At 40.8% G+C, this 13,080-nt stretch overlaps 1 protein-coding gene across 1 annotated transcript in view; it reads left to right on the top strand.

Moving 5' to 3' along the window:
• Positions 1 to 9,740, top strand: part of LOC138014935 (leucine--tRNA ligase, cytoplasmic-like) — a 16,471-nt gene extending 6,731 nt beyond the window's left edge. Inside the window, exons 6-14 of the mRNA XM_068861830.1 lie at positions 4,846 to 5,008; positions 5,303 to 5,371; positions 5,568 to 5,708; positions 6,147 to 6,365; positions 7,539 to 7,643; positions 7,972 to 8,076; positions 8,198 to 8,407; positions 8,801 to 8,867; positions 9,164 to 9,740. Coding sequence (XP_068717931.1) covers positions 4,846 to 5,008; positions 5,303 to 5,371; positions 5,568 to 5,708; positions 6,147 to 6,365; positions 7,539 to 7,643; positions 7,972 to 8,076; positions 8,198 to 8,407; positions 8,801 to 8,867; positions 9,164 to 9,231 — 1,147 coding nt within the window. The 3' untranslated portion in view covers positions 9,232 to 9,740. The remainder of the gene's footprint in view (positions 1 to 4,845; positions 5,009 to 5,302; positions 5,372 to 5,567; positions 5,709 to 6,146; positions 6,366 to 7,538; positions 7,644 to 7,971; positions 8,077 to 8,197; positions 8,408 to 8,800; positions 8,868 to 9,163) is intronic.
• The last annotated feature ends 3,340 nt before the right edge of the window (positions 9,741 to 13,080 follow it).

Below are 13,080 nucleotides of genomic sequence, written 5' to 3'. Positions count from 1 at the left end.
GTTCGGTTAACTGCACTTTTCACGAGATCGTGTGAAGAAGAAAGCATTCGTTTACTGATTAAGCCTGGTAAACACTCGCTTCAGTGATTAGGCCTAAGCACTCTCGTAGAGTTTTAGCTTTCATTTCGCCTAACCCTAACCCCACACTTTTTCACTAGATCGTGTGAAGAAGAAAGCACTCGTTTACTGATTAAGCCTAAGCGCTCGTTTCAGTGATTAGGCCTAAGCACTCTCGCGAAATTTTGCGGTTTGGTTCTCACAATATATTTAGAAGTTTACTTGGGGAGGGGTGGTATTTTCGACTGCGTATCCGCGTATCCGCGTATCCACTTCACAACATACTACTTAGAAGTTTACTTGGGGAGGGGTGGTACTTTCGACTGCGTATCCGCGTATCCGCGTATCCGCGTATCCACTTCACAATATACCTAGAAGTTTACTTGCGGAGGAGTGGTATTTTCGACTGCGTATCCGCTTATCCGCGTATCCACTTCACAATATACTTAGAAGTTTACTTGGGGAGGGGTGGTATTTTCGACTGCGTATCCGCGTATCCGCGTATCCACTTCACAATATACTTAGAAGTTTACTTGGGGACGATTGGTATTTTGGACTGCGTATCCGCGTATCCGCGTATCCACTTCACAATATACTTAGAAGTTTACTTGGAGTGGAGTGGTATTTTCGACTGCGTATCCGCGTATCCACTTCGCAATATACTTAGAAGTGTATTTGGGGTGGAGTGGTATTTTCGACTGCGTATCCGCGTATCCACTTTACAATATACCAAGAAGTTTACTTGGGGAGGAGTGGTATTTTCCACTGCGTATCCGCGTATCCGCGTATCCGCGTATCCACTCCACAACATACTACTTAGAAGTTTACTTTGGGAGGGGTGGTACTTTCGACTGCGTATCCGCGTATCCAGCCTTTTCAGAGGTGCAGCTCCAAAATGGCAGGGTATTCTGCAGTTACTCCCAGTCGCCTGTAGCGCTTCTTTCTGTTTGGGGTTAAGTTTAAGGTTTCCTTGTCCTCTACCCAAAAGAATCTCTTCAAGAATACTCTCGAAATCCATGTTTATTCGGCAAAATCACCCAAAATCACAACAGAGTACGAACATGCGCAGTGATAGAAAAGCCCGTATTTGGGCCTCGCTGGCACTGAGCATGCTCGAAATCGAACTTTACCAGATCTCCCTTCCGTATGACCGTGCGAGATCTGGGTACGAGATTAGGCGACCACGGCACGTCACAAATATTCTAACCTGCGATCAGGCCCATTTTTAGCTTCGCCCATATGTTCTCTTATGTCGTCGCTCGCTAAAATTGGGCCTGTCCAAAAGTCTCTCAAGAATTCCGGACGGTCGGCCAAATTTTGGCCTACCAAACACGTGATCTGATTGGCTGTTGAAACGCCGGAAGTGAAAATGCCATCGTGATTGAGCGGAGCTCTCGCGAAGTCCTCGAGACTAATCCGCCATTAGTAGGCTTTACACATTCTGCCGGCAGAATTTCGAGCATAATATGGACTCAGGAGCAGAATATATGATTGGGGCATAATCCGAGCAGAATAGGCTATTTTTGGCCATTTTGCATATTCTGGGGCCTGGGAACGAGTCTGAGAGGGAGCTGGGCACGAGCATCCGAGCAAAACAAGATGGCGGAACCAAACCCGCAACCGGTAGAAGTCACTGATAGGCCTTTACACATTTCTGATATGGTTCATTGTTGTCCCAGATTTTTTTTACAAGTTATTACCCATGTTAGTTTTAAGGATTAAATAATGTTGGGTTAGCCTCACCTTGGAAGAGCGATATAATGTCTTATTCATCATGTTTGAGTATTTTGAACCCAGGAATATCGATTTTTACAGAAGCATAATTCGAGCATAATAGTACTTTTGGAGCATAATCTCGAGCAGAATAGCCTTTGTTTCGAGCAGAATGTGTAAAGGCCTAGCCATAAGTGTACGAAAAAATTTGCTGCCTTTCGTTCTTACAATGACGTGGACGGTGCAACTTGATTTTATTTGTATAAATGGAGATATGCCATCTGAAACATCTCATTACTTGTCCAGAATCGGGTTTGAATCTCTGGAAAGAGTGAAATTAGCGATTCCGTTGTCGAGCTCTGTGGCCATGTGGTTGAAAATACTTTGGCAGAAACTTCCCTGATGTTTTGAAAGCTAAATAGCTGGTTCTTTCAAATGGCAATGAAAGCCGATGCATATTGGTTTCCTGGATGAGACAAAGGACATATATATCAACACGAGGGGATGCTGATAAAATCGCAAGTTACACGAATTATGCATGTTTTGAATATCTGTGTATCACTTACTGTACATGACACGGTTTGTTGCACAATTTGGAGTCAAGATTGCTTCATAATATTTCCAGTTGATTGAACTTAAAACTTGCACTCCAGAAACTAAAATGGCATGTTTCCAGAGAGACCAATTGTACAAAAATAAAAGAAACTTTGCGAGTTCATCTTACTGTTCGTACTCCATCAAAAGATTAACGGCCAAATTTATAATTATCATGATTTTACTGCGCGCAACTTCTAGAAATACACTGCAACTGAAGATATTACCCGAAAAAATCACCAAAGAAACCTTCATGGGCAAACACGTTAAAGGAATAATGTATTTCTCCTTTTTTTTTTCTTTAAAAATCTATTGCCAAACCGTCCAACGCCAAAATGCTAGGTTATCTCAATTACAAATTAAGATGTTAAGCTTAAAACGATTGCATATTCGGTGAAGTTCGGAGGAAGAATTAAGCGGCCTTTGCCGCAATATAGTCGTCGAAAAGGTACAGAAAGTAACATTCTCCATGCTGTAAATGTGTTTCTCTCAAATGAAAGCTAACGGTAACTTTCGAATTCGTTTATAATATTCCTCCCACGGTAATCAACTCTGGTCAAGACAAAATAGCGTGACTCTGCCGTCCACGCGTGTATTGGTGTAATGGAAGTAAGTTTTATTGGCCGATGAAGGACATGTCAATCAATCAAAAAAATTGGGCGGAAGGAATATCGAAGAGGAATTTGGTCAGGCTCTACTTTTCGTTTCGCCAACTCCACATTACGTACCACGCGAAACTAAAATAGAGCCTGATCGCAGATTACAAATATTCAAGATGGCGGCCCTCGTGAAATTGGAAAGCCAAAACAAGCGTTTTTGAAATTCACTTTTTTCGGATACGAACGCTTTCTTTGGAAAAAGTTTGAAAATTTTGAATTGCAAACATTATGTTCTGTGGCTTAAAGTTATTTTGTTGTTTTGGTGGAGGTTCCCTTTAAAACCAACCAAAGCGGGAACATACAAAATGTCAACAAGGGTGAATTGATCCTCGCGCTCACCGGGACAATTTGTTGGGCTCACGTGACCATTGTAGGCCATTTTACAGTTGTTTGCTCAGTGACCTGGCCTGTGAGTGGCTGTGATCTTGTATTGAAACAGACCTCACTGCTTTTTATTATGTAAATTGTGTGGTAATTCTAATTAGAAATATTAAATATTATTAAATATTTCTACTTGTACATATAATTATTACATAATTTTAATCATTTCTATATTAATTATTGTAATTAGATTTACTATTTTATTTTATTTTGTTTTAAAGACATGTAAAGCGCTTTTGATCTTTCATTGTAAAAAGCGCTATAGAAATATTAACTGTTATTTATTACTATTAGTTTACATTAACATTAGAAAAGCACAAAGGTTTGTATCAAACCAGTGTCACTGGCAGCCTCGCTTCCATTCTTAGGCCAGGTAACCTAGCTACAACTGTAAAATGGTCTATTGTCCAGGTAAGTATGATGAATTTAATTAATGATATTTACCCAGGAAGCTCCATTCACGAGAAAGTGGTTTTCAGGGAGGTGCTGCATCCGATCGAATTGGAATTTAGAAATGTTGGTTAACAGGTGATGATCACTTTTTTCTTTTGGGGCCACAAGCCGCACTTCAGATACATACATGCAATTCATTTATCGAGTCCTTTCGCGGAAACACGTAAGTCCAACAAATTGACCTGCTCCTAACCGAGTGGCTTCATTCCTCAGTTGGCAGAGCATTTTATCGGCATAGCAGAGGTTATGACTTGGGAGTTCGAATCCTGTCGACGCCTCCAGAATTTCTCAGGTGTCTATGAGTGACAATTGCTTGAATGGGCTCTTTGCATGATATTGTCACATGATACAAAATCCGCCATACTGGATGGCAAAAGATATGCAACAGTCTCTAAAACAAAGCGATTTCAACCAGCGAAGCGTGACTTTTCTTTGTTTTGGATGTCCCAGTGCGTAGCTTGCCATCCAGCAGGGAAGATTTTATGCCATGTGACAGTTTCATGCAAAGGGCCCATTATCCATAATAGGGAGCTTAAGATCAACGACGGCGACGTCGACGAAAACGTCACCCCAAAATAGAACTTTGCTCAAGTAAAAGTCTTTCGCGATTATTCCATCTCGTTCACGTCGTACATTGTGGGCGAAGTATCCCAAAAATAAATTGGTACAAGCGGTTTCAGACTGAAAATAGAGAATGAAAGATTCTCTGTTGCATGCTAGCATTGTCGTCAAAACCTAAAATTTAGTGATTTCACGTCGTCGTCACGCAGAGAACCGCAAAAATATGAGCTAAAATCCGTGCTGCACGTGCAGCACGATTATTTATGCTCTTTTAACCAATGATTTCATTGTTTTCTGGCGTTTTCGTCGATGTCGTCGTCGTAGATCTTAAGCTCCCTAATTTATAAGTGCTAGGATAACTTCATGACACTCTTCGTCTATTATAACCCACACTTTAAATACATACATTCATTTCTTTCATTTGCAGTTGCATAAACAAAGCCATCAAAGAAACAGATGCTAACTACAAGGGCATGATGTTCCGAGAGGCTCTTAAAACAGGTTTTTACGAACTGCAAGCAGCGAGAGATCGATACCGAGAGAATTGTATGACAGGAATGCAGAGAGACCTTGTTTTCAAGTTTATTGAGGTGAGTATCACGAAATCTACTGTAAATGCTATGTTAATCATCCAAACGCTATAACCAGCGCATATTGGTACTATGGGTTTCAATTCAGTCCGAGCTTTGGTTTATGTCAACTGGAGTTTCTGATTTCCTTTTGTGCTAGAGTTGTTATGTATTTGTCGTGAAGTGTCGAGCCAGATTCTGGCGGATCTACTTTTTTGGCACAAGCATTTTATGGTGCTTGGATTATGGCGATTTTTGAAACGAGGATTCTGTCCCTTCGCATTACATTTACACTTGGTATTTTCTTTGTTTTAGGTACAAACGCTGCTTCTTTCACCAATCTGTCCTCATCTCGCTGAGCACCTTTGGGAACTGTTGGGAAAGGTAGATTTTAGTGCCTCTTTTGTGACGATCTGCCTAGAGCGCGTTTCCACCAACACTTTAGTTTCGTTCGGAGTATAATTCTCCCTGTGGGAGCATTGCGAATTTTACATCACAATTGTAGGAGTTGTCAAGACGTTCGGTCTTTCAATGGCCTGTTTGCATTCCCAAATGAAGTATCGATATTTTTTCCTTGTAGAGCGGAAGCATTATGAATGCCTCGTGGCCGGTTGCAGGAAACGTCGAACAGCCGCTGTTAAAGTCAGCGGATTACCTAACAGGATGTGAGCACGAATTCCGTGTGCGAATCAAGGCCATGATGAATCCCAAGGGAAAAAAGGTAAGTGGTCTTCACCATCATTCTGGAAAAAAGCAACTTACGGCGAGAATTTTAGGCACACGTGAAATTAAAAATCATCCATAACCTTTGTGGCAATCTAAGAGTTACACTTGTTCTACCAAATGAGCAAGTCAAAGGAATTGAAATTTGCAGTGTAGAGCGCCGAACAGTTGGCCCCATTCTCAGAACGCTCGTTTGTGACATCTGTAAAACGTTCAAGTAAAAAGCCCGCACTGTCCCCTCTTTTGACAGTGTGCTGAGCATCTCCTCCGACTTAAACCGTACCCTAAACTATAGAGATGCCTCTAAGTGTGAAAACATGGGCGGTCAATGCTTCATGTGAGTTGCAGTATCTTGAAAATTGGTCGAGTTCCAATATTCTTAGTAGTTTAATGGAAGGATATATGTGACAATATTTTGTAATAATTCCGTCGACAGAAAGATGCAGCACCTCCAGTAAAACCAACCCTTGGAATCATTTATGTGGCCAGTGCTTATCCTCCATGGCAACACGCCACTCTGAACACCCTCAAGGAGATGTACAATGAACTGGGAGGAAATTTTCCCGATAACAGGGATATCATGAACCGGATGAAAGCTGTACCAGAAGTGAAAAGCGCCATGAAAAAGCTGATGCCATTTGTTCAACATGTCAAGGTACGGATGCGAACTTAAGAAAAAACTCCGAGAGACTTGAATTGGACGTTCATATTAGTTAAAATGCCGGCTGAGCAAGCTTGTACAACCTTAAAGATTTCAAATAAAAGTGAAAGAGAGCCTTCCATTCATTACAATTTTAGTGATATTAAACTGGGCCCGGTTTTTCGAAAGCCGATTAACTTGATCCAGGATTAGCGTAAACTTGACAAATTGATGTCAGTTTTTCATGCGTCTGTCCTGTTGTTGATCATGAATTGCGTCATAACATTGTCAAAGTAGCTGTGGGATCCACGAGGCGATAGCGCGACATGTGGGTGGCCCTCATGGTCTTAATGACCCACCACTTAAAAATATTAACTGGAACCCTGCAGTTCAATACCACCCAATTCAGTGCCTTCTGTTTTTGTGTAACACGTACCACAGGCAACCCAGTGTACGCTTTTATGGAGCGTCTTGTTATCTCATGAATTATAAATTTGTGTCTGTCCGCTTATTGACAATAAAAATTAGCCAATGAGCGCGCGAAAGGTTTGGAATTAATGTAAAATTTTGTTTCCTGTTTTCAACTTTTTGGTAAAAGTTTGGTTTGGTTATTTTTGTTTTTCAAGATTGACTTCTTCTATTGTAAAGTTTTGCCGAATATTACCGTTGAACAGCTTTTGGAAGTAGAGAAATAAACTCCTTCGTTAATTTTTAATCAGGGATTAGCGTTAATCGGCTTTTGAACAACCGTGCTATGATGTTCATCTCTTTGCGTGCAGACTCGTGGAGATTTTTAAAGACGGGAAAACAGGATCTCATTTCTTTTTATTCTCGAGTGACTGCAGTCTTGTGGTCGTCGAAAGTAATGAACTTTTATTTAAGTGTCAAGTCTTCTAGTGATGGAGCACTAATTGGGGACACTCGACATGGAAATAATCAAACGCAGAGGGGAAAACCGGAGTACTTGGGAAACCTCTCCGAGTAAAACTTAATCCACATATGATGCCGAGTTTGGCAATCGGACCCGGGGCCACCGTTACGTTGGCAGTAGGTCAGTTCTCTCACCACGCAAGGATCAAGGGCTCTAGGGGCTAATGAGGCTTTCACTAGTTCAAGGAAAACTTTGGTCACTCGTTAAAAACCAGTAAGTTAAAATAATATTGCTTCATGACATGATCATATCTACAGGAATGTGTGGAACGCGACGGCCCGTCGGCCTTGGAGACAACTCTACAGTTTGATGAAAGACAAGTACTTGAGGAAAACAAACCATTCCTTCGCAAAGCTCTGGAGGTATCTTTTTCAGGAACATTTTCATGATGAATCTCTTTTACAGTTTTGTTTCAATGATAAGAAGTGGATGGGTATGGAATTTTAAGTGTTTTCTGTTAAATATTGAAATTAACTTAACGATTTCTTTAATTTAGGTTTACAATGCTTAGTGATTGGCCCATAAATCTCGCGCTACATTTTCAGCCAATCAGCGCCTAGCGCCGGCGGCACGGAAGTGGCTTTGCGTCCTGATTGGCTCATTTGATAGGTTAAGCCGGAACAATTCAATTCCTCAGTGCTTAATTTCAAAGTGTTAACAATAACGACAACACTTTTTCTCTGTTTTCAGCTCGTGAAAATTGAAATCAAGCCATCGAGTGAAGCAGACAATCGAATACAAGAAGACTGTGCTCCAGGAAAACCATTCTCTGTCTTTACAACGGCTGAAAATTCGGTTGGTTTGTTTGTCGTACAGCTGTGGTTTCTGTATTTCTACTAAAGTTTACCAGTGAAAATGGTATGGCAAGTAACCTTCATCATTAATACCTCTGCTTGAACCTTATATTTTTTTCCAGACAAGCAATACGAATGGTGTAAACAATAAAACAGAAGCCTCTCCCCTCCCGGCTGAAAATCAAATCACCCCCTCCCCTGTGTGTCGATTTGTAAATGTCAAGCTCTGTGGAGTTAAACCTACTCAAAGCGCCAAGGGAGATGAAGCCACAGTGCTGCTAGAAAATCCACAGGGAGAGCACCTGATGAACTTAGCCCTGCTTACTCGGGAGGTAAGTCGTTTTATTGCGACCGAGAACTGTAAGCATTCTTCCATTATTTGCACCAGTATCAAAGGTCCAAGGATCCCGGAGACACAGGGGCAGTCATTCTGAACGGGACGATAAAATTACGGAGAGCATCTGGAAGGGCGAGATTTTAAGAGACGTCCGAGACGAATCCCATGAAGCCGCGATCTCATTCAAAGAATACTTCCAGACCAAACTAAAAAACATTTTCAAACTGGGCGGAATTTTAACATTTATTTTATGTTTACGTCAGAAGTCAGAAGAATATGCTGCTGGCCACCGTCCATTTAGCAAAACAAACATTGTGTATCCCCCACTGATGAAAATTGAAAAAGAGAGCTGTTAATTAATTCCTTTTTGTTTCCTTGTTTTTTTAAGATTGAGGCTGTGTTTGGATTGAGAGGAAGAAAAATTGCACTTTCAGCATCGCCTGGTTGCGACGTAGGTAAGCACCCATTGACCAGTGCCACACGTGGAGTACCCAAGGCATGAATTGTGGTTTTCTTACCCTTTACCATACCCCCCCCCCCCCCCAATCAACCATGCAGTGTTGGATTATGAAAACTACTTTTGCAATCCTGATACAACCCCTCCCCCTCGCCAATGTTGTTTATGGTATGAGAGAGGGGTTAGAAGGATGGATAGCGGGCTTGACCGCTGAAAAATGCTCCCTTGTGCGTCGCCTCGCGGTATGAAAGAATGCCTTTACGATAATTATTGTCAAATCTTTTCTGATTTTAGAATTGACAGAACAAGACGTCATGCAATACAGCGGGCGGTGTCTGTACGCTTTTATTCCAAAGAAATGAAGCACCTGAAATGCGTCATTGACCATCATGGTTATCGAGTCTTTAACAACGAATTGAAATTAATGGAACGTTTCCAACTGCAATATAAAACCTGTCATCTTTGCTACTTGTGCATGAGACAACTAAGTTCTTGTCTCTGTGAAGTTGCTATCTCCCTCTTTTCAAGAAGCCGCACTTTTCGAAGGGTGATTGCCACTCGTTGCGGAATCGTATTGAGCGGTTTTTGCCGTCTTTAAGCCTGGTTTACGTACGGCCTACAGTCGCACAAGGCATTTCCGCAGTTATAGAGGATTGTTTTCGACTGGAATGAGCGGTTTCTTTGTGGCTACATCTTATATTTTAAAACAGAGCGGAAACTTTTACATTTCTAGTTTTCAGCAAGAATTTAAGAAAAAATATATATAATTCAATGAGTATAGACTTCTCCAATTGTTGACCTTTGTGTTAAGAAAAAGGCAACCTGCCCATCTAATGTAACTAAAAATAGTAATTAAAATTCCTGTCACAAATTACTGGCAGAATCAATGAAAAAGGTCATAGCATAAAGTGGGACATTGTTTATCATTTAAAATAATAACTAAAAATGTTGGTACCCTGCATGTTTTGCCACAGAGGGAGGTCAAATGTATTGCTCATAGGGGTGTAGTACATTGCTTTTTAACCAATGAAATCACTGCCTCGTAATTCTATTGTCCATCTGCTGCACAAAAAAATTACATTCTGCCCAGATTATAACTCGGATACCTTTCAGGTATTCCGAGTAATAACAATGGCGCCACTAAGGGGTAAAACTGAAGAATATAAGAAGATGGAGCTCTCTTTAGAGTTTACAAATTGTTCGATGTCCCTTCTGGATGAAGGCTGTCGAATGAAACTGAAGTATTTATGATGGACTTAGCCTTCGTTTTGTTTACTTAGAGTACGAAGAGTGACAGTTCCACACTGTTATTTTCAAGGAGTAGATTTAACTCCAAAAAGGGAGTTAAAAAAAAGGTACAAAACCACTCCATTTTTGGAGTAAAATTCACTCCGGAAATGCTTATTCCGTTTTTGGAGTAAAATGTACTCCTATATCTTTTACTCTTTTGTTGGGGTAAAAATTTACTCCAGTATTGTTTACCCCTCCTGTGGTGTAAAATTCACTCCAATACAAGAGTAAATTTTATCCTTCTATTGGAGTGAATTGAACTCTTTAAATGGAGTTCAATTTACCCTTGACAGAGTTAAATTACATGAGAAATGAAATGATGGTAGAACCAACTGGGAACTCGGAAAAATCCGAGCCCCAGATGGGATTCGAACCCACGACCCTCCGTGATCTAGTCGGATGCTCTAACCACTGAGCTACTGGAGACTCTATGGCGAGCAAGGGTGAAATATGGGTATTGACTCGAGCTGCATCACGCAGCTACAGAGTCAAATGACTGACAGCATAGCTCATAACTGCATCGCGCAGTCACCTTAAAGCATATCTGAGATGCGGCCAACCAACCACCCGAGTGAGCGAATGTGAGAATGAGTTAAATTAACTCCAAAACTGGGGTGAGACAAAAAGGTACAAAACCACTCCTTTTCAGGAGTAAAATTTACCCTCTTAAACTTTACTCCCCTTGTCAGAGTAATATTTACTCTTTCTACAGAACACATTCACCCTCACTAGATCTACTGTACCTTCATTTATAGTCAGATTTCTCATAAAACCATGAAAAGTTCATTTTTTTTAAATATTATGTAAAGAAAAGACCAGGTTTACAATGAAGCATCTAATACTGGTAATTTTAATCATAAGATTGCAAAGAATGCACATCGATATGCATGATAAATACAATCTGTATACACATACAAAGACATAACAGGAACCGTACTGAAGTTCGTTCACTTCGGTGATCATCTTGCCTGTTTCAGCGTTAAAAACGTAACGTACGGCGCCAGTCGAAAGTTCGAGCTTGTTTGACAACTCTGCCAGCAGAGCGTCGAACTCTTTATATCGCTCAGGAGAAATACTAGGAGTTACTTACCTTCGGCCGGCGCCCGAGTGATCCTTTCCGCTCCACTCCTAGTGGTTCTTTATCAGTTTGCTAATGCGTTTAGGCCTAAGACTCTGTCCAAGGAAACAAAAATAATAGCCTGATATTGTATTCTAAACTGGTGAGGGCCCAAACACACCTGCACGCTTAAAATTAAGGCCAGCCAGTGTTAGTTTGATGACCGCGAATAATATTTTGACTTGTTCTGGCCATAGAACCCCGCATCGTGATTGGTGGATTGGACATCAAGACAATAAAAAATTACTCCAACCAATCAGAGTTCGTTAGTGACAAAATATATGTACAGAATGGTTAACTGGCTCAAACTTCGGTTTCTTTTTCAAGCTCAGTTGCAGAAAAAAGACTAAAAGATTGCACGAAAATGGGGCGAACTCGATCTACTTTGGTAAACTGTGGGGCGAACTCGGTTGTATAGGGGGCGAACTTCAACGGGGCGAACTCGCTACGGGGCGAAACCACCGTAATTCGCCGTGGATCGGCTTTGATTTCAGACGTCGAACGTTTCATGTGCCGAACTTCATGATCATGCATAAACCATGTTTTACCTTCTACATGAAAATCGCTGACAAAATCAATTGGTTTTCTTGGTAATGGCTTTGGAACTGCTGTGGAGGGGCCAGTTAAGTTCGACTTCTGAATCAACAGGCGTACTTTTGTTAATTTGAGTCGGTCGAAGAAGTACGCAGTTTCTGAATCGGGCCTAAGGCATCAAATATTATCTGCTCATGGTTCAGTTAACGCTTACCTTTTTGCTTGAGTTGTTGTAAGCATTTCCTTGCTTTGGATTAGCATTTAAAGAGTAAACAAACGAAAAACTCGTCAGCACAAATTGTGATCGTTGATTCAAACTTGAGTAAAACCGCCGAAAGACCCGCCGAAGACAGGTCTCAAAAACCGCTGATTGGCTAAGGTTGCCTTTCAAGGACGCGTGCGCAAGACGGTAACAACTGACTTATTGTTCACTGGCGAAAAACATGGCTGCCATCCATCGGGTGTTTATCCGATCTCCGTCGATAAAAAAAGACCTTTTTCAGGCCAGTAAAACGAATGTTTTGACTGCATAGTGCGTTTTTATGCCAGCGAGATTCTCTTTTTAGCTGTGGGCCACCGTACAATTTCAAGGTCAACGCGAGTCCAGGTTGCTGTGACAGTGTTTGAGTGGAAATTTGTTTGTGGAGCTTACCGGCTAGTGGAGTACCATCTTGATTTCAATTCATGCGTTTATCTTTTAAAAAGTGGAGCAAAAAATATATCAATAAATTTCCAAATGGTTTCTCTTTCGACTAAATATTTGCACACTGTTTCCGCGGGGGCCAGCATCTAGCAGAAAATGTTAAGATTTCTGCATTTTTCTTCAAAATTAAGTTGTTAAAATGGCCATTCAAGTGGTCCATGGAGGCTAATTTATTAAGACGGAGGAAAAAAAAAGAAATGCATGACGTTCCTAAAAAGTTAGAAATGTATTTCAGTCGTTCAAAGATAAATTTTAAAGTGAATTTAGCACCAATGTCATACATAACATGCCATATAAGCACCTCATATTGGGTACACTAGAAGGAAACCTTTTAGTTGCATTATATTTTGCTATAGTCATTTTAAGCAAATGCCAATCGTTTGCTTCCCTCCAAATTATAGAAATAAACATAGGTTAGGTTAACTTTGAATAGCCAAAACAACAATACTGGTATTCCAAGTTGAAAATTTGATTCAGAAATCCAGCTCACTAGCAGGGGGGATTTTACTGTAACAGAATATTACTACAGCTAATAATACCCTTTCAACACATTGTAGTGGGTTAATG

The sequence above is a fragment of the Montipora capricornis genome, chromosome 9, assembly GCF_036669925.1.
Source record: "Montipora capricornis isolate CH-2021 chromosome 9, ASM3666992v2, whole genome shotgun sequence".
Taxonomy (NCBI): Eukaryota; Metazoa; Cnidaria; class Anthozoa; order Scleractinia; family Acroporidae; genus Montipora; species Montipora capricornis.
Note: the sequence above shows the minus strand (reverse complement) of the source record. Positions and strands in the feature narration are given on the sequence as shown.